The sequence below is a fragment of the Cylas formicarius genome, unplaced genomic scaffold, assembly GCF_029955315.1.
Source record: "Cylas formicarius isolate icCylForm1 unplaced genomic scaffold, icCylForm1.1 PGA_scaffold_3__17_contigs__length_32017465, whole genome shotgun sequence".
Lineage (NCBI taxonomy): Eukaryota > Metazoa > Arthropoda > Insecta > Coleoptera > Brentidae > Cylas > Cylas formicarius.
Window position 1 is genome coordinate 15105962 of NW_026844326.1, and position 21806 is coordinate 15127767.

At 34.7% G+C, this 21806-nt stretch overlaps 1 protein-coding gene across 1 annotated transcript in view; it reads right to left on the bottom strand.

Moving 5' to 3' along the window:
* Positions 1 to 263: 263 nt before the first annotated feature.
* LOC132699644 (acid sphingomyelinase-like phosphodiesterase 3b) overlaps positions 264 to 21806 on the bottom strand; it is a 77885-nt gene continuing 56342 nt past the window's right edge. The window contains exons 4-9 of the mRNA XM_060666480.1: positions 19638 to 19846; positions 7869 to 8023; positions 5784 to 5979; positions 5311 to 5423; positions 1515 to 1723; positions 264 to 617 (exon numbers count right to left, since the gene is read on the bottom strand). Coding sequence (XP_060522463.1) covers positions 368 to 617; positions 1515 to 1723; positions 5311 to 5423; positions 5784 to 5979; positions 7869 to 8023; positions 19638 to 19846 — 1132 coding nt within the window. The 3' untranslated portion in view covers positions 264 to 367. The remainder of the gene's footprint in view (positions 618 to 1514; positions 1724 to 5310; positions 5424 to 5783; positions 5980 to 7868; positions 8024 to 19637; positions 19847 to 21806) is intronic.

Genomic DNA, 21806 nt, shown 5'->3' on the forward strand with positions numbered 1-21806 from the left:
GAAAACCGATCCACTAATTAAGTGTGGAGTTTGGACTAGCATATGTTGCTCAAAAACATTCGCTATTTCGTGGCGATTTCCAAATTCTTGCATGGAATTGTACCAAAATGATTGAACCTTTTAAAATTATCTATTGGGCATTGCGGAGTTGATTGGGGTGCATTTTAACCCATGTGACCACGACAAACATAATACATATTAACTGTACAAGCAAACTAAAACACGCTGTTAAACAGATACTTTCGTATATTTATACAGCGATATTTACAAGTAATATTCACACACGTTCGTTTCCAATACGTATTTCGTAGCTAAATCTTGAGCTTTGTCACACTGTTATATACACTTTACAACGACAACGTCACATTTACAAAATGGCCGCGGCGCTTTTTATCAGCAAACTTGCCGAACTGAGGCATACCGTGAACATAATTTGGAGGCTATCGCAGACTGACAAAATGGCCCCGCCGGAGACAGGAATGAGTTTGGCTTTGAGACAATATTCAAATTCGGAATGGTCCAGGCATGTTATCGAGCAGTAGTGCGTTTGAACGCAGGTGGAGTCGCAAGACTCACGGGGATGTGCGCCAACCCTAACGGAATTTGCTTTGTAATATCTGGAACAATAGAAAAACTTTTGTTGAAAAGGGCTTATTGCAGTTTGACTGATAACGAGAAAATATCAAAAATGGAAATTGATTTCCACATAATATGCCAGTCGAGCCGATACTTCCTAGATAATATTTAAAACGTCTTTCTTTGGCGAAACTCAGGATCCTCCCGAAAAAGTTTTCTACATACTTCAAAATCGACTGAGGGATTTCTTTTTTAATTTGCTATTTAGAAACTTATTCCCGACTGAGAAGCTGAGACATATTCAAAACTTTTCTTTTATGTCATTCGCTCTATCTCTAAAAAGAAATTGGTGAGAGGTGTTCGACCATTTTTGGAAAAACTCAATAACCAGACTGTAGTAAACGTTGAGTGGTAAAAAAGGGTTTCCCGAGATGGTTTTCGCTGGATTTTTGGACCCTTTTTGGACTACCTAATGACACAAAACAAAATTTAATTCTTTTTAGCAAACTAATTGGGATTATGTCAGAAAACGCCATCTGTTGGATAGAACAGTAGTAGAATCGCCTTACTCATAGCACGAATGATAGTATAGGAAATTCCTTTTTTAACAAATTCAAGTTCATTAGAATATCTTTTTGGATCTATCCACACTTATTTTCTGTCGAAAAATAGAGCGTTAAAACACTACTTATTTTAGGATTTAAATATATAGATGTCAGTTACGCCACCTGGTGGGAATTTGATAAATTTAAAGTTATTTTTCAGTATTTCCATTTGTCCTATTTTTATTTCAATTTCCAGGACCGGCCGTTTCAAATTTCCAAATTTTGTGATTGTTTGAAACATTAACTTAGTATTTTAAGCAGATAATTCCGATTCCGAGGAAACACGGATAACCATTTTGATTACCAAAAATCGAAAACTGGTTTTCCACTCACCTTTCAAATAATATACTTCGTCGGTCACTTGCGTAGATACTTTTCCCGCTGTTTTCATATATGAACTTGTTCGTCAGATGGTGTAAGTTCTGTGCAGTTATTTCATTGAGGTTATAATAAGTCGTGAAGTTGTATTCTATCGACCAATCGGCTCTTGATTCCGCGTTGGCGGTCGACAGATCCAAGTAGTACTGAGTGTAATCAAAAATCTGTAACAGAAAAGTATAAATTACGATTTCTTTTAACATTTGTATTGACACAGTCCATTAAGTCAATATCGAATATGATAAAGACGAAAATAATGGATTTATTTCAATAGTTGTAGAAAACAACTAATTCTCTGAATAACAAATCCTTTAATATTAAGGCTATCGTCAGCTTTCGGCTGTATCGTATTTCTCGCACTTAGGTACAATAAATTTAAATTTATCAGTAACAAAGAGAATCCTACGAACTACTGAAATGAAAACCTTAAGAATGATAACTGCATACACATTGAGGGACAGACAGAGAAATGTAGACATAAGAGTGCCAAATAAATGACGTTGTCAGGCAGAGAAGAAGAGAATGGAACCAGCATATCAGTAGAATGGGCCCGACAGAATGGCCATAATAATTCACAACAACGTACCCCATGGCAGAAGACCTACTGGACGACCACCTAAACGTTGGCGAGATAGTTGGCAGTCAACCTCGCAAGAGTTGCTTAGACGAGGAGGAAACCGGAACTAAACAGGCGATACGCCTTCTAAAAGAGGAAGAAGAAGAAGAAGAAATTTAAATTTGCGAAGTATTATAAATTCCTTTTCATTTTTTATGGGACTTATAGTTTTGTTTCATTGCCGCCGTTTTACTTAAAATTTATGGTGAACCATTGCATTGGTTTATCCGAAAACTGTAATAGTAAAATAATATGAGAAAAGCCTTATTGGGGGTGATTTCACAAATATTCTAAAGTAAAATAACTAAAAATGTTTGAAAACAACTTTTTCAAATAATATAACCGAAAAATAAAAGATCTTCATCTACAAATTATAAAATTTTAACAGCTTACAACTGGAAAACGAGAAGAGAAGAGATCGTTAGAGTTGCTGACATTGATAACCTGACAATTATTTTCTAAAATTGGCGAAGAAAAACCCCTGATTTTCAAGGAATAATACGCTTATTTCAAATGAAACACTCCGGATTTCTAAGAAGTATAATTTTTGCAGAGCAGAAAACCAGAAAAACCACTCATATCTACATTAATCTTATTACATACAGAAAATAGTATATTATGCAACAAGTGCGGTAAACGGCATTTGACTCACGTTTAATAAACGAGTGACTTAAAAAGTTTACCGAACGTGTTGCATACTATACTTTTTCTACGACCGTTACTTTCTGGGTATATTTTCGTAAAACAACATGAATACATTCACTGATATGACCGTCAGAATTGACAAACGTCAAAATTCAAAGCGTGGGAAATATCTCAGAAAACATCCGATTGCTCCTAAATCCGTGCGGTAAATTCCCGGAAATGTCCGAAGTGGCTCGGATTCGTGGGAAACGACACTGACGTGGTAAAGTGACACTTCCCGCCCGCTAGATTGGTGTGTAATTAGGAATTTTACAGACGGGACTAGACAAAATTAATTACCTGCTTACATTAGACGAATAACTAGTAATGTTTCACACATTATATACCTGTATTAATCTCTTTTGCAGTAATAAAATAAATTTGAGAAATAATAAATAAATAAATAACTAAAGTGTCCTTGGGATTAAATTTCAGTTAACTAATTTTTTATTTAAAGTAACATGATGAAACGCAAAATACCTCTATAAAGATATACAGCGATAGTGCACAAACGAGCCTTTGTATATCGAAATTTTTGTCCAGATACTTTATACACAGATATAGACTTTTGCAACTAGTCCACCATTTTATTTAAAATTAGTAATCACGCTACAGTAAAAATCAACCAGTTGTGAGTTAGGCACGTAAAACACGGAAAAAAATTCAAATTTTGTTCTCGCTAAAAAGGAGGTGCAAAAAATCGAAATCAATATTGCACCATTAGGCAAAAATGTAGTTAGTTTCGAGGTAAAAAGGGTTCAACGTTTGACCGATCGGGCGAGCTAATTCGCTTTAATTCAAACACAGTTTCCCGGTATCGTGGACAAACGGAATTTATTTCGAATTTCCCCTGTGTTAACACAGTAATTAATTAGATTTTGTTATTTTAATAATTACTGGATGTGCTTTTGTGTCCTGGAAAAGAATCACTGTTAACGGGCAATATTGGTTTTTCACCCTTTTTTTATTGGCACGGTGTAGAGGGTTTATTATCTTGTACGGGTTTGTGAAATAAAGCTTCACTCATGTGCTGGAAATGTTTCCAAATGTACGATTTTGCGATTAGAGAACAGCGATTTAATTGGTTTCGGTCGAACATAGCGATCAAAAAAATAGTAAAAATAGTTTTTCTACTCTCTACTCTAAAATAGCCAATTATGCACCTATCAAACGTGCTCAAAATGTCACTTTAAGCCGCCAGCTTTATTAACTACTGTCGCAAGCTAATTCTAGATTTTCACTAACTAGATTTTACATTTTAGAATTTGCTCTGTTTAATACCAAAAATCTTGAGTATCTTGATACATCAAACGCTAGTTAGCAAATCAATTTAATCTGTAATAATTTATTATTAATATTTGTAACGCACCAACAAGTTTCCTGAAAGACATCGACCAGTCGAACAAATTCCTGAGTGATGTATACGGTAGAGGGAAAAATGCACTGGCATTAAAAGCGACTTAATATAAATAAAAAATAAAAAATAACTTTTAGGATCAATTTTAATTCAAAAGGTAAAACACAATTTTAAAATATCTAGAATTTCAATGCCGATCAGAATGACAAAATCACAATCACAGATATTTGATATTTTGTCACTACTGTGTTTGAAACAGGCATATTTTGCCATAATTTTAGGGACAAGAGTAACAGAAACAAGATCTGAAGTTTAAATCCACATAATTACATGGAAATCATTCAGTTTTAGTTGTATCTACTGCAGAAATCGATCACTATGCCTTCAAAATAATTCCAAGTAAAACTTTATTGCAGGCCTCTTTTTTGTTTGCTTTTTACTCTTCGGTTTGAATTATACTGACGTTATTTGAAAACTCATAGAAGTCTTCTGTTATTAACCTTTCCTTGAGTTACATCAATGAACTTTTCGTTCACTGTTTAAGACTTGGATGAATCCATAACAGTATCGAATTTCAACGAAACCAACTGTTTTATAGGTGAAATATCACGATAAACTATACAACGCACACAAAAAACTCATGAAATAAAAATACCAGAAAAGTGCAAATACATTTTTCAACTCCCTTCTGTACATTATCTAATTATAGACCCATCAAAGATGCGGAACGCAGTTAGTTACTTAAGTTAGCCCAATTTTAATGTGGATTTAATGTCTGTCCAAAACATACATACATAGACGACGCTTCAACCCTTTGAATTAAGAATAAAGTAAGAAGAGGATAGATGTAGTATAACATAGTTTCTACGAAAATATAGTGGAAGCTGTGGTAAAAGGCATTCAGAGATAATAGAGATAGATCATGTGACCACTTTAAGCAGCAAGCAACCAGAAGCAAATTGACGGTGCTCACACATAGACGTAAGAAGGGAAATGCTAGGAAAGTTAATGATTCTCAATAGCAATCGGTGTAATCATTTTTCTTCAACGGCAATCACTGGTTTGTGCGTAAAATTGGAGCTGTAGCGTCTTACCTGGCCCGTATCCTTGTTGAATTTGTACATTCTTATTGCGGGATTGTTTGGTCCCACATGAGGACGTTTAGGTGCTATTGATGGTGCAATCATAAGCCATGATATGGGTTTACCTGCAAAAAATTTGCAGGATCAGTATCTGAATCAGACACCATCACATTGTATCCGGAAACTAAATCAGTTTAATATCGATCAAATATAAGTAGTTGTTCTTAGGTGGTTCTAAAACAAATTGCTTCACATTAGGGGAGTGTATTGATTAGTCGTAAGAACAGGATTACGTAATGAGTTGCACAGAACATAAGCTTCATTGCAACCTCCTAGATATATTGACATCTAAAAAATTAAGTATAAACAATGTGAAATGGCTATTTTTATATTGTGATAATACAATTTTTGACAAATCACTATCACTATTTAGTTTACCGGACACCCTGTATAAAGAATCCTAAATTATTCCAGTCTTTACCCACCTCTTTTGTCGTGAATGACCCTAAAACTGTCCGAATGGTAGTGTCCGAAAAACTGGCCGGCAATGATTGACGAAAAATTCCCGACCAATTCGATATATTTTCGGTTGTTGTAGTCGGTATAAGCCCCGTGAAATGGCGGAAAGTAACTTTTTTGACGTTCGTCTTGCCCTGGGGGTACGTGGCCCACGAGGTAGACCTGAAAGAAATATAACAGAATACAGGGTTTTTTACCAATGTTGGCAAGTCACTGGGCACTTTTTTTCCTACTTTATCTAGATGTTTATCTAGATGTTTTAAACTTCTCTCATAATATACTCAACTCATTATTAAAAAATCCCGTATCTAATTGTCAACAATTTTCTTTTTGTTGTACTCATTTTATCTGTAGTTAGATGTTATATTTTAGTAGTACTGACTTATTGTTGCTCTTTAAATCTTCCTAGTTCATTTTATGTTATTGTCAACGGGAAATGCATGTATAGAAAAATATAAAAAAAAATAAAATTATGTAGGGGACGATGGGGAAATTACGGACCTGGGGTAAATATCTACTTTATCCCTTTCACCTGTGTCCCGCCGTTGCAATCACGAGTAACGTTCTGCCATCTTTAGTGTGCACCAAATACTCCCGACAGACGGCTGCGCACAGGTTTTAAGGTAATTGAAATTTTGCAATTTTTGTTATTTTGATGTAATTTTTGGTATTTACTATTTTGAGAGTAATTCAAACAGAAGAAGTATCGCACATAGCACAACCGATGGCATTGAAGAAATTTTTTACCAGTTATTATTTTGTTGTGATACTTTTTCTCACTTGCTTGAGTCAATTGTTCACAAATGACCTGGGGTAAATACGATCGTCCGTAAGTACCCCATTATTTATCAAAATCTTTTATTTTATATTATTTTTGTAATTACTCGATTATTTATCAAAACCTGTAGCAATAGTTCTTTATTCCAGATGCCTTGAAAAAGTAAAAAGATCAGCTTACACCTTTGAAACTTTACAAAGACCTGTACAAGAAATTAAAGAGAAAAACACTCTTTTTCGATAGGTGGTAGAGCAGCATTCCCACAGCGACCCTTTTTGATCAAGTAAAAAAGGTGTTAGTACCATGCCAAAAATGGGTAAGAAGTCAGTTTTTAATGAATCTCGAATAGGTTGAATTAATTTTAAAATCTTGCAAAGCCTCCTTTGGGGTAACAATTCCTACCCGAAGAAAATTTGCATGCGATTAGTTAAAAAAACATTCCATTATTTTCACCAGCACACCGGAAAAAATAAACCTAGAGCAAAAAGAACAAAAGAAAATAAAAAGAAAGAGAAAGGTCCTGGAACAAGAAATGACCAAAACTACAAATAAGAAACGAAAAAACACTAGAGAAAAGAAATTTAAACATTTTTGAATGTGACACAGAAAATGATGGATATTTCAGCATTTATCGCTGGGAAAAGTATTGTGATCCACAAACAGAAAACTGGATTATGTGTTCTAAATGCAAGAATTGGGCACATGAGCATTGCAGTGTTGGCTCTCGTCCATAAATAGCCCATATTGTCCGCAATTAACCCAGCACTGGTCCGAATTTACACCTACAGCTAAGGGTAATCTCATCTAATGTAATTATTAATGTTGATTTGTAAACAACTATAGTTTAATCATTAATAAAGACAGACTGATTATTATGAATAGTTTGAGTTTTATTTGTGATTAAGCGTCCGCAGATAACAAACAGTAGAGAGAGTGTGTTACTGTCTAGGATTAATTAGGGTTACAGCGCATCGTAGTTCTTTCTTTGAAAATTTCTTCATTTAATAAAATTCAATTTAAGTAGATTTTCCGATATAAAGGCGACAAAAATTGGAAAACCGCTAGAATTAAAGTATTAAAAAAGTACGCGGCTTTTTCCAGTTCGGGATTTTTGAAAGCAACGCCTCTTCAATTTTGTAAAAGCTGATTTGTCATTTTGCGCGCTCGCCGTAATTATTCGGTTTCGGAAAGGCTCTCGATTATTATTTTTAGTGCTTTCGGAGTGGTTTCCGGGAAAAGTTTTAATTCGGTTCGCGCGAAAAATTACACCCACCGTCTCCCCGCTCTTTTCGAATTTGTTCAGCACGGTTTCCAGCCATTTCCATTGCTCGCTCGCGTCTCGATCTGTTTCGCCTCTCTTCATCAGGTTCGTGTTGATAACGACGATTTGCAGTTTTAGCATTTTGCGTTCGATTATGTAGTAACCACCTGAAATAAAATTTGGAGGGTGAGATTTATAATAGCCCAGTAGGAGACTTGAATACGACCGCCATTTTTAGCACTTGGCGAATGGACTCCAATATAACAAAGTAAAAATAATAGCAAATCAGAAACCAAAGCAAATATAGAGTAAGGGTTGTGGAATTGGCCAGTCAAATTTTCTTGGTTCAATTGACCGAAATAATTTTAAAAATACATAAATATTTCAAACTGCGTGTATCATCCCGTACGTACAACATGAGAACACGAAATGTAAATTACCCAATACGTAGATTAACTGTGACTGAGAAGAGTCCGCACTCTATGTGTAGGAGATTTTATAAAGAAATAAATAGTTTCAAAAGATTTAAATGAAATATTAGGATGCTTCAGATAGAATTAGAACCCTACTCAATAAAATACTATTTTGAGAAAATAATGTAAGATTTTTATATGTTATGGTTAATTGTATAGTATCTCCAGGTAATAGACGCTATTTCCGTTGTGCTTTTGTATTTTTGTAATATACTAACACAATTTTAAATAAAGATTAATGTTATTATTATTATTATTATTATTATTATTATTATTATTATTATTATTATTATTATTATTATATTCATTTACTTATATTTATTTATATTGGGCGTTACGTCGCCGTCGCATCGTTCTAAGAACTAAAAGTCCCCGAATCGCCAGGTATCGTATTCGGGTACTGTTGGAAGAGTGTCATAGATAAACGGGATATCACAAACGCGTAATAATTTACTATAAAATACATATTATTTTTAAATAGTGATAGATGACCCTCTACCATTGCAAGTTGTTATTTAAAACATTATTAACAAATATTGATTACTAAATTAAAATATAATAGACACTTAAAGCTTTAGATTTTTGAAGTCTTAATAGATTATATTATTTATGTCCCTAATAAAAGACATTTTTGTGGCTAAGCTAGTATTTACTTCTTTAAACATAATGTCTTTTTGTAAAGTGTAATATATAAAAATATCGTGGTTCAGTATTTTGATTATTGATTGATTGTTACATTGGTTTAAACACTTATGAGATCAGCAATCCGCAATAGAAACATTTTGCGACCTAATATTAGATCAGAAAATCGTAGTTTAAACGAGTGTCTGAGGACAGTTTTTAATTTGGGATCTCTAATATACATTCGGGTTTGCATAGATAGGCTGAAATAGTTTGCCAATAAGTATTTCTACGATTGGTAGTAACCAATTTTGTTGACGGAACAATATTAGGTTGGTTGGTAGATGCGAAAAAAACTAAAATACATATTTACTATTACAAGTTTCACTTAATTATCCTTGTAAAAATCTTCTGCCACTGCGGCGTAGAATCTTTTCTTTTCTTAAAATAACAAAAAAAGGCAAAAAAAAATGAAACTGGCAATTAGGTTTACGTAAACGTAGTTCACCATCTCAAGATTTTTGCTAAAATTTAGATCCTCCAGTGATGGACATAAAGATATATTGTTATCCTCGTTACACATATCAAGAATTTCGCACACCTCGAATAACCGAAATAAGCGTTTCAATGATAGGTGACAGATAAAATAGAACCCAAAAGCGCCAAAAAACATCAACAAAATCTAATAAATTGTATAACTGCGCCTTCGAACCTTCACACGTGTGTGAAATTTCCATACACGTAAAAGCTTTTCTGCGGTTGCGAATATGGCGAATATGCCAACCACATTATTCAAAATTTAATTATCACGTATATAAAACTCCTAATAAATTAAACATTTATTTTAAACAGGTGCATTAATTTAATTTCCTGCCACGTAGAAAGCTTTATATAATATAACCCGAATGGCTGTACAGCTTTTATGTCGTCTGGCGGCTATAATAAAATATATTGCCCGCAATCAAACTACAAAACGATTGGGCATTATTAAAAGGGCTTCGTGGTCGTTATCGCGTCGGCCTATTGTTAAATAACACAAAAAATATTTTGAAGGTTGGTTTTAATAGCAGCGTTAATTATGACATTTATATTAGACACCCTTATTAGAACAACTCTTACAAAATTTAGATGGCGCCAACCAAACTCGTCGTCTGCTAATAGGCAGAGGAAAAATGGCCGCGGGGGCTTAAAACTAGAATTAAGTTAAGAAATACTGGAATCGCTTTTATTCATTGTAACATTTCTTTGTATTTTATGGCGTTGTTAATAGGTACAGACTAAAGGGGCTACACATATAAAATATAAAACAAAGTACGACAATTTTGCAAACAAAAGAAAACAAACCTTAGGTTTAGAGTACACTTATTCACAGAAAATTTCTGCTCTATCATAATTTGGACTTTCCGAAAGTTTTTTTACATTTTTTTTATTATTTGGTTTTAAAAATTAATAAGTAATTAATATTGGTTTTAAAAATGAGCCTTTTTCATGGGATTTTTAAACCTTTTTGTAATCGGAAACATAACTAAATTTTCTTTTACGTATATTGGGCACCGATTGATGTACAATAACTGTAAAGCGAAGAGCTTTTCTTTGAGACAAATATTTGTAACATTCGTTCGGTATTTCAGGCGAAAGAGAGAACTTACTCTACCACAATGGCATGAGCGATCCATAGCAGAAGCTCGTACATAATATCCACGTAAAAAATTGAATGATAATGAATCAAACTTGTTTCTTAAGATGTCACTCACAGCCGAAGAACATCCATAATGTGTGACAAAAATCGAATGATAATCAGTCAAATCTGTTTCTTGAGGTGTAATATCCATGAAATTTCCAATAGTGCACATGCTTGGCGATAATTTTTTACTAATGTGCTCTACGTGATTTTGTGAAATTAATTTTTAATCCATTCGGGACCCTTGCTTCCTGCTAAGCTAACGAGATATATCACAAATATCGCCAACAAACTAACACCAGTAAATGTGGTAGTACGGACAATTGGAGAATGAGCAGTACTGCAGAGAAATAAAAGGGAACTGAATATGTAAAATCTTGCAAGAAAGATTTGCCAATTTATTTGGCCCTAATGTGAAAGCAGAACTTTCCACAATGAGCAATAGTAAAAAACTGTACGTCAACACGATTCCTGTAGAATCAGTTGTATGACAAAGTTAACAGAACAAATTGCCTAAAGAAAGTACATATTTGTTGTGCTAATAATAAAAAAAACAAAATTTTCGTACGAAAGAGTGCAAAATTTCGTAATCGCTGTGGAAAATATGTAGAAAATGTTGATATAAAATTTACTGGGAAATATTAAGCTGGGGAACTAAGTTGACGGACTGCGGACGGACAGAAGCTGTAAACCGGACCTTTCAGCGATAGAAGCGCTTTGATGGGCATACACCGTTCAGGCCCATATGGCTACTAGAGACATAGAGGCACATAGCTTTTATATAATATAGGGGTCCAAGTGGTATGACATTTTCGTAAAGAAATTAAAGATCTTCTACGAATGTTCCTAAATTTCAACCTGCCCTTCGGGGCTTTTTATTTCTAAAAAGCGATCATAATCTTCATCAACACTGACATATTTGTCATAACGGAGTTCTAATTTCATCATAAGAGTTTTAAACGTAGATTCCTGAAGTTCTTCAGAATAAACATTTACAGCTTCGATAGCTTCTGCGTTATTCTTAAATCTTTTACTGGCAAGCCATTTTTTGAGGTTAGGAAACAAGTAATAGTAGCTAAGTTTGGAGAGTACAAAGGTTGCGACATCAGTTCGAACTTCAGTTCATCGATTTTGGACAACAATCGACGATTGGTGCGTGATGAAGCAAAAATTTTTTTCGCCAAACGAGATCGCCTAATTTGTACCTCGTGCTGCAAACGTTGCAATAGCTCTGCGTAGTACTGACAAGTGATAATCTTACCCTTTTCAAGGCAATCAATGTATATAATTCCTCTCGCATCCCAAAAAAACAGTAGCCATAACCTTTTCCGATAAAATCGTTTGCGTCTTCTTTGGAGTTGGTTCCTCTTTTGCAATCCAATGTTTTGACTGTTCCTTATTTTCAGGAGTGTAGTAGTGGATCCAAGTATCACCAACAGTTATGAATCGATGCAAAAAATCGTTGTAGAAATCCGTAGAAATATTTTCCTTGCACACAGCGTTTCCATACTGAAATGGTTGTGCAAAATATTTCGCACACGTTCAGCTGACATCCTATACTGCGGTTTTCCAATACTATTTGATGGATTTGCTCAATAATTTTTAAAGTTGTGACCTTAACGGGCCGACCTGAGCAGACTCGTCAGAGGTGCTCACACGACCTATTTTAAATACAGAAACCCACTGGTTAATAATTGAATATGGGAGCGAGGAGCCTTCTAGTATTGAATACATGTCTTCTTTAATTTGTTTTGGTGTGAAACCTTTCAAATAGAAGTATTTGATGACAGCACGCCCCAGACCTAGTGGCGCCACTTCTGGGTGAGAGTGGAGATTTCACCCCACCCTTGTATACTGAAAATTCAATTGGATCGTGGTATATTTTGACAAAATATTGACGAAAAACTAACACATCCAAACGTAAAACTGTCGAATTGATGAACTATCGGCTGCCATGTTGATTGTAAAACGTCGCAATATCTTATTAGTTCGTTTCAAATCTCAGGTCTTATTGTGTGTTGAATGGCCATTATCAGCATTTGGAGGCTTCACAATTCGCTGTATGCATTATAGGAGAGCGTCTTAGGATTAAGGGATTCATTAAGTGTCTCGAGATAGCTGTATGATGGTCAAGTTAAAGCTCTAAAATCTGTAGTCAAGAAACTCCTGTGCTGTGTAGGGTTTTATATCAATCAGCAGATTTTGTGTTAATATCATTTGAGAAAAATCTTAAATTAGACATACGAGTAGGTAGGTCCCTTTTATGTAGATGTTAATCTATTAAGGAGAAAATTTTGCTCAAGACATATTACATTGAACATCATATCTTGTGAAAGAGAAGATACTAATAACAAGTTTGTTTTATATGAACCGGTCCTGGGCCACTGGCAAGCGCTCATTCCAAGTGACTCTGGTCACATGGACATCTGAATCGGCAGGTTTGTGTTATCCCGCAAAGTTAGAGAAGCGAGAGTTATTGTCGAGAATTTCATTTGCCAGATTCTTTACATATGTAGCCGTAGCTCAGCCTCGTTCGGAAAGTGCTGATTCCTATGTCAATGACGACTTTTTGCTTCCGCTTTGTAAAGAGTTGTTATGAATTGCGATATTACATGACAATGGTAATTTGGTATGACTTTTAATAAAATATTTAAGGTCCCTAACAGCCTCTTTCACGTGTCTTGCGCAGACACCAAACAAATTAAAACTATCATTTTCCAGATCCTCTTTCTATACCGATCCGGTCCCTTTTATCGTGAAATCCCTCCATCGCCTCGACGAACCGAACTTGTCGATGGTCAAAGCGGAACAAAAAAAAAAAAACAACGCGCACCGTTGTTTCCGGATTGAAACAAATGACAACGGATCAAAGTCTAATCGCGGTCGGCCGAGGCGGTTCCATTATCAGTTAAGTGAAAACAGAATCGCGTTAAATGAAATGTGGTGATTTCGTGAAAGGCCGTTTGCGGCAGTGGCATCAGCAGCACTTAACGCCAAATTGACGTTGCCGGGATATTAATTGGCGCGTGCATTAATGGCTCCGAAGCGGCAAAACTGAGATCGTGGTTGCGCTATACGCAACTGGATGTAGCAATTATTTCGTACATGGCGGTGACTAGCAGACGCGTGAACGTGAACTAACACGTAAATTCGCTTACGGCCATATATTTTTGACAGGCCTATTGTGTAACGGCAACCTTGCGGAGTTTAAGCCAGCGGTCCAGCAGTACTGAGTATGTATCTCACTAAGAACAGTCGCATTCAAGCGGACGTAGTAAAGCGCTCCCGATATGGAGAGATAGCGATTAGGAACATGTATGTAGAGGTTATGGTGTCTTATTTTTGTTTGGGTGTTGTTGATTTTGATATTTAGATTTTTTCGAAGGTATATCTTATTCAGTGTTTGTGGTGGTAGTGCTGGTGATTTAGCAAACTTGCTCTCGAAAAAACGTCGCTGGGCGGGGCAAGTTCGTAGCGCGTAGCGCGAAGCAGCTTTCTTCTCAAAAAGAAGCCGCTTGGCGGTTTCTTGTGCTACAAGGACGCACTGTTTTTCTATCGTGCTCCTGCGGACCACTTCAAGCCTCGCCGAACTTCAAAGTTACAGTTTACGATACGGCACAAATCAAATTAACGGATTTTTTGCAGTCTTTCGTTTATCCCCAATAATTTACCCTGTATATGATTCCTAGTTTCGTAGAATATGATTTTTTTAATGGAGTAAGTGGTTTTCAGGAAAATACTTGTTTTCTGAAACCATGCAGTACGTGGTAATAGTAAATGACGTCATCGCGTCTAGATTAAGGGCGAGAAAGTGATTTTTATTTGGATTTTTTCAAATATCTCGAACAGCGTATGTGATAGACGAAAACCGTGAATACAAAAATTGTAGCTTTCGATGTGGCCTATAACACTTTTTAAACCAATTGGCCATATTTTTCACGAATTTTGATTTACGGGTAATAATTTAATAGAGAAAATAACGATTTTCAGAATCTATTAGATTTTTGTCCATAATTGAAAAACCCTGTATATAATGGATAAAATGCCTGAAATAAAAGTTATGGTCTCTTCCATTCTCTGGTTCATACATTTTGCCGATCGGATTAATAGTTTTCGAGAAAATAATGTTTTTCTGGAAGTCAAAATGTTCCAAAAAAATTTTTCAAAAATTAAAAAAAAATGCTTTGCGAGATTTGAGTAAGTTGTTTTTCAACAGATGAAATGCGGGTGTCGACTTCTATCTTTCTGCCATATCTGAATTCCATAGCTGCAAATTAAAGGCACCTGTTAATTTGTGAATATAGCACTTAATATCTCGAATACCCTGCAAAACAGGTGAAAACATCAAATATAAAAGTTTTAGCTGCTTATGCGGGCTATGTTACCATGTAAAATGGATTGGCATCCGAGGCACGGTCTTTCAGTTATAGCAAATTTTCCATAATAGGGGGACCCATTTTTCGGTTTTTTTGAATTTGCGACGCACTCTGTTCATTTTTGAAAAACTTTCAAGAATAAAATTTTATGGAGCCGAATCTTATGCGTCTTCACATTCAAGAATTTTTTCAGTCGCGTAAACCATTTCCGAGAAATGATTTTTTTCTTAAACCCCTGCAAACGCGGTTTTTAATTTTTTTAAAATACCTCCCTACCCCTAACAGCCCCAATTTTAATAGATTTCGTTAGAGGTTCATTAAGTCGATAGCTTTAAATTTCGGACACTTATCGTGTTTCATAGCAACGTACAAAAAACAGTCGAAAATCGAAAAAAAAAAACAGATGAACGCCGAAAATTGAACGCAGCCATTTTTACATATCTTATGCACCCCATGGACGCTTAAAAAGGAGTCAAATTTGAAGCGTGTACTTCAAACCGTTCCGAAGTTATCGTCGAAAAATCCTGAACCAGAGAACAGAGAAACGGAGACCGGAGAAGGGACAGACAAAAACAAATTTTCTTCTACGCTGATCATTTCTGTACCAATCCTCCTCTAGGACCTACCATTACCGAGATCTCGAGTTTAGTGAGGAGCGCGTATATTTTCGAAAAGAATCGATTTCATCGATTTTTTTTTTTAGTACCTACCACATCAGAAATAAGTAGAAACGTCCGTTTCTACTCCGGACATTTTTATGGAAGGATAATAATTTGTTCAAATGGCTTGGGAATTCCAATATTGGAGGATAATGCAGGTGATAGGTGTCCAATACCAAAAAATCATAAGTATTACAAATACTATAAGGAGTTATGAAGGAAACTTATTCTTAGAATATTTTTGAGGCCTACATTTGTAAACTTATTAAAAAAGGTCTATTTTAGAATTTACCACAAAATCTATCACGTTTCGGAACAGCGAGACATTTGATATGTTTAGAAGAAGTGCCAGAAGAAGAGCTACCACACTTGGAAGTAGATATCGCAGATGACAGTAGAAATGAGGAGAGGAACCAAATAGCAAATATGCTTTTATAAAAAATAAAATATGTTCTTGAATTATTTCTCTTTTTTTTGTAATTCACATAAATGCAAAATTTTATTTCTTTCCTCCTGGATTTTCTCGCTTCTTTCAATGGCGTTTCGTAAGAGGTTCATTTCTTGTACTCGACCTTCCCCGATATTTGTCAGCCTGCTTTGTAGATAAAACATTCCACTCCTTGACAACCTAGTCTTTGTACTTCTAAAATGAAAACATGTATTATGTATTTCATCAACCTGGTGAATTTTCCTAGTAAATTCTACCCATTCCAGTTTTCCCTATATTGTCTTTGATGCCAGTGTAGTTTTTTTCAGATGTCTCCATTTCCTATCCAATATTTCTTCGATTTAGTGAAAATACATTCTATAAGTACCTTAAAATTGTATATCTATTTCATGTGAGTGTAATTTGCGTTTAAAAAAGATTACTGTTTGTGTGAAAAAACATACCTTGATACGATCTTCGAAAACTTGATAGGTTTTAGAGAAAATTTTCCCGTTGGGGCACTGAAAATTTATCGGGAGCGCTTTGCTACGTCCGCTGAATGCGACCAATGACATCCACTCACATAACCTATAAAACCAACTAACGAAATTAACGACAAACATTCAGGAATCTGACAAACTGACAAACTGTTTTCCCGAATAGGTAGAACAGAAAGCCCAGCTAAGAGTTGAATATGAACAATCCATAATTGATTGTTAAGCCCCAAGCATATGTTGACAAATGCACATGTTGTTCTTGCCAAAGTTGGTGGTATAATTTTTTATAATAACTCTTCATTTGGAAAAAAATTGCAAGTTCCATTTTCTTATTCGTCACCAAGGTTTCGCCCTCTAGCTGCCGTTCTAGGTACTTGGAAATAATTTCCATCAATTTCTCATACCCTTTTTTGTAATAGTTTTTTCCGCAGGCTACACTGTCAATGCTTCTCAAAACACAGCCGAAAATCGTTCTTACCGAGACTATAGAAAAAGGTGCACACCATCGGCGAATATACCAGCAATGCGAAGTCTATTAGCTGGTATATTTTTTCTAAATCAAATAGTTCGACACACTTTTTGTTTTTTTAAATAAATTGTTATTCAACTTTCATATGTTGTAAATGTTAAGCGCACAAATCTTGCAAGCACAAAATTGACAATTTTCAGTATTCGAAAAATAAAGTTTAAGTAGAAATATATAAATAGTTTTCTAGTACTCACTACATCTGAAATATGACTCGGGTGGTCTGAAAATTGTATTCATCATTTTTTGTGTATGTTGTAGTTCGGTATTCGATGAGTGGTTTAACGTCACTAATTCAATTTAAAAAAAAAATCACGTAACACATTTGTACGTTAGGTCATCGAAATGTTCTAATTCCAAAATTTTAGAGATATCGTTTGTATGGGTCCTTGCAGGTATTTTAAGTAATACCTAAAACAATAACTAAAAGGTATTCCCCTAAATATCTTTACCAAAAGTGTTTCGGTGTTGACAGGTATCGGTTTGACATTTTTTCGTGAGTGTTCATCTTTTTTTAGTTAAAATGGCTTAACGTTATTGGAACATGAGGGGTCGTAAAATTGCAACGATTTTTGCTATGAGAAGAACATTTATTAAATTACCTATTCAAGAAAAACAATGAAAAATATGGTTAAGACTCATTAAATGCAAACGTGAAGACCGCTTCAATGTAATTTATTATTATTATTGATTAAAAAATTTAAAAAAAAAGAAACTACTTTCCGGTTCAATAACAGACAACTAAATAGTAGCCTGACCTCACTTATTGTGTTTATATTGTCTTTTTTTAGTTGGAGCAGAATAAGGAAAACCATAATTGATGATGAGAATTCAAACAAGAATGAAAAAAAAAAACAAATGTGGATAACAATATAAATTGATGATTTAAATATCAGAATTGAAACATGGTTGCTTCTTAACATACTGTCAAAAATGACTCAGGTTTACTGCTACCTGCGCTCATTTGAGCAGAGCGTACACATTTCAAATGACTGAGGCACTCCAAAAATCGAAAATCCACATTATGGAGATAGTCTGATTCATACCTAAAAGGGGAGGACAATCTTTTACAGACAAAAATGTATTTATTGAAAAATCTCTATAACGGGAATGATTTTCCTCCTACGGGAGTACGGGAGGACTGGTGGCGAAATTGTTGTTGTCAGTGCATTAAAATGAATATGCAAGGGATGTACAAGGAGTTTAAAGGGGTTCAGTGTAAATCTTATTGAGTCTGCGACTGTTAATGCTATTCAAGTGAGCAAAGTACTCGTCATATCCGTCAAAGGCTCTAAAGAATAATTTTTTTCAAAAAATTAGTTATTTCTGTTACATGGTATAAAGAAATGGTGTTATAATAATAATAATCTTTATTTTCCAAATCGACAAACACAATGTTTGAAATTGCCAAAAGAAATAAAATAAAATGATGCATAATCTAAGACTAGAAACAATAATCTATAAACATGGCAGGAAAAAGACTAACTAAAGTACTTTTCTACTGAGTACAGGTATTTAATCACAGGAAATTCTTTTAATTTTTTTTAAATGCGCGTAAATTATCACACATTTTTTTCGGTAACAGGTTAAAAAATCGCACAACACTTACACTTGAGATTCTATAAGAACTACTCGTGAAAATTTCTGTTCAACACAAAACCTGATTTATTCTGAAACATATAAGCACATATTTCAAACGCGTAGACTATACAATATTCGAATATTAAGAAGTAGATTTGGAAATACCGATTCCAAATAAATTCTACCAAAGGTAATTCTACTCTCAAGGTTCTGTTAAAAGATTCTTCAGGTTTTGTAATAAATAGATGTTGGCTCCCAATCCCGATACCAATGAGGAGCAATGAATTTTAAAATTCATGTTTTTATGAAACCTTACATTATATTCCGATTGCAAATTTTAAGTATTTATGTGAAGCGAAAGATCTCTACATGGCTTTTTCAGTGCATTGAGATATAAGTAATTATCACTAAACCGAGAGTTTACCTCACTCAAAACTTTTCAATAATTACATTTGTCTTCCACACATGAGTCACACCTACTCATCATAGATATCGTAAACTCATCAGCCACAGTTTAATCAAACGATTTTTGAGTGTATGTCAAATTGAATCAATTGCCTTTCGCTCTTTCACTCACCACCTAGGAACGCACAGTCCGACTTGACATACTTTCATGCTGCCACTGTCATACGTTTTAGTTGACTACAGAAAATAGAGTATTTGTTTGTTTTTGCGATCTTTTACTTCTTGCATTTTTATCAGTATGAGGTGCAAACATTTAAGTTCACAAATGCACATCTTACAAGCTCACTTATGTAATTTAAGTTTAGCAATTATCAATTTATATAATTAATACGTTACTGACTCACTATGATCGTTTATTTGTTAACAAGGGCACCTAGTATAATAACTTGAGCAAATAAAATGTCCATTATGTCATCATATAATGACACTATTGAGACAGATAAGAAATGAAATAATTATTCATTTCGTAACTTACCAGTTTCGAAAGTTTTCATTGAATCTGTGGGCAGCCACCTGGACCACATCCGTCCTAAAAGTCTTCGGGAAGCTGGATCATCGTGGCCAAGCGATGGAAATACGAACTGAGCTGGAAACGTCTTCCCCAACAAGTCCGTTAGTCTTTGAAGGAGCTCCAATTGCCTCGATTCTGATAAATGCTTGCTCGCAAAGTGACTGAGGCCATCTCTGCAACAATCAATAAAACAAAATCATGGTCGTATTTTTTTAAATGAAATTTTAGGCTAAGTAAGTTGTGGCTGAAATCTATCTGTCATTTTTGGAAATGCAGAGTGTGTTTCAAATTTTAAGCAGTGAAAAATATCCATCAACTCAAAATAAGAAGTATAGTAAACACAAAACTATGCTAAAAGATTCTCAGACGGTAACGCAGATTTCGCTCTGGCCTCGGGCGCTAAACTAATTCCGCCATTTTGTTCAACTTTAATTGTTCGATGGTCCAATTTCTAAACCCTTCGCAACTTTACGTAACTATATTAATTATATCTAATATCTGCGCGAATTATCTCCCAGCTGGATGTCCCAAGCGGGTACGCCGCAATATTCTCTAGTGACGTTGATGAAATATTGTCTAAAATAAATTCAGCTAATGGCCCTTGCACAAAAGTTTCGACATTAGTTATTGTTATTTAACAAGGTCTCGACTGTATCTTTTATGTTTTGCTTTGTCGCATTGTTCTTTAACGCTCCGTATAGCGCTTGGGAAATTTAATGGATTAGCCCCTAATCGTCCATTGACGACCAAAAGAAATAGACCGCTTTATGTCGAGGTCCTGATTCTCCGGTACACGCGGAAATACAAGAAATTCACCTCTAGCACATAATTACAATGCATTAAAAAATATATATATTCTCTTCTCTAAAATACCGAATTTTGCAAGGACGAAGCATGTGTAAAGTGCCACTTTAACACGACAGGTTCATTAACCACTGTCGCGAGCGAACTTCGGAAGTTTCCGGTGCTTTAGTCATATACGGTGTTATGACGATTTAATAAACACAAATATTATGGAAAAAACATGAATAGATAGTTATAGATAGGTCTAAACAAAAACGGTAATTGCTGTATACGATATAGTAAGGTATTCCAAAGAGTTCCGCTTAAAGTAAGGAACCCCACAGAATTTAAACAACTAATTCCAATTATCATCCTTCCTAATCTCTTTATAAAAAATAATTGATAGGCAAATAATCTCTTTTTGGTATATTACCTACCAAACAATTTGGGTTTAGAAAATATTATAGTTGTCGGAGTGCTTTAATCGATGTACTGCAGACATCGGATGAAGGCAGAATTGGTACTCTAATTTTGTTAGATCTTAGCAACGCTTTTGACACGATCAATCAAAAATTTGTTATTTCATTTTTACACTACATTGGGTTTAGTAAACGTACACGCCTGTTTTTAAATTCGTTTTAATCCGACAGAGTTCAACTGGTGTACTGCGTCAACGTTGAGTTAGGTGTACCACAAGGTAGCATATTGGGTCCTTTGTTGTATATAATTTACAGGTTTTACTTTGTAAAGGCTTTAAAATATTGTAATTGTCGCCTGTATGCTTACGATACTCAAATTTACTTTTCTTTTCATGATCATGAAATTACGCAGTCTGAGACACACATTGATTTAAAGAACTTTTATAAAATTGCATCCTATCATCTACTGCACCTAAATTTAACTAAGTCGTCGACACATCGAAAAGTTTAAGATTGATCTTGGACTCTAATTTAAAGTTAATATAGAGTCATAGATATTTTCTTCAAATTGTTACAAAGAAACTACTTTGTGAATCCTTCGTTCTCTCACAGTTCAAGCATTGCTGTGGTGTGTACCTGCCTGGATGCTGCTGACAAATATCGTATCCAGAAAATACAATTTATGGAGTACGCCGGCAAGATCATATTTTTCCATAGGTTTAGGTTACACCGTGCTACATTCTGTTATAAATGTAATTAAGTATAAATCTGAATATCTTAGTAAAATCACTTTCCGTGCAGATGTTCGTGACTTGAATCTATGAAAAAATTTTATATTGAGAACTCCACAACATCAAAAACAAATGTTTAATAGTTTATTTTCTTATAGCATTGCATATACAATAAACAATTTAAGGTTCGATTTCAAAAC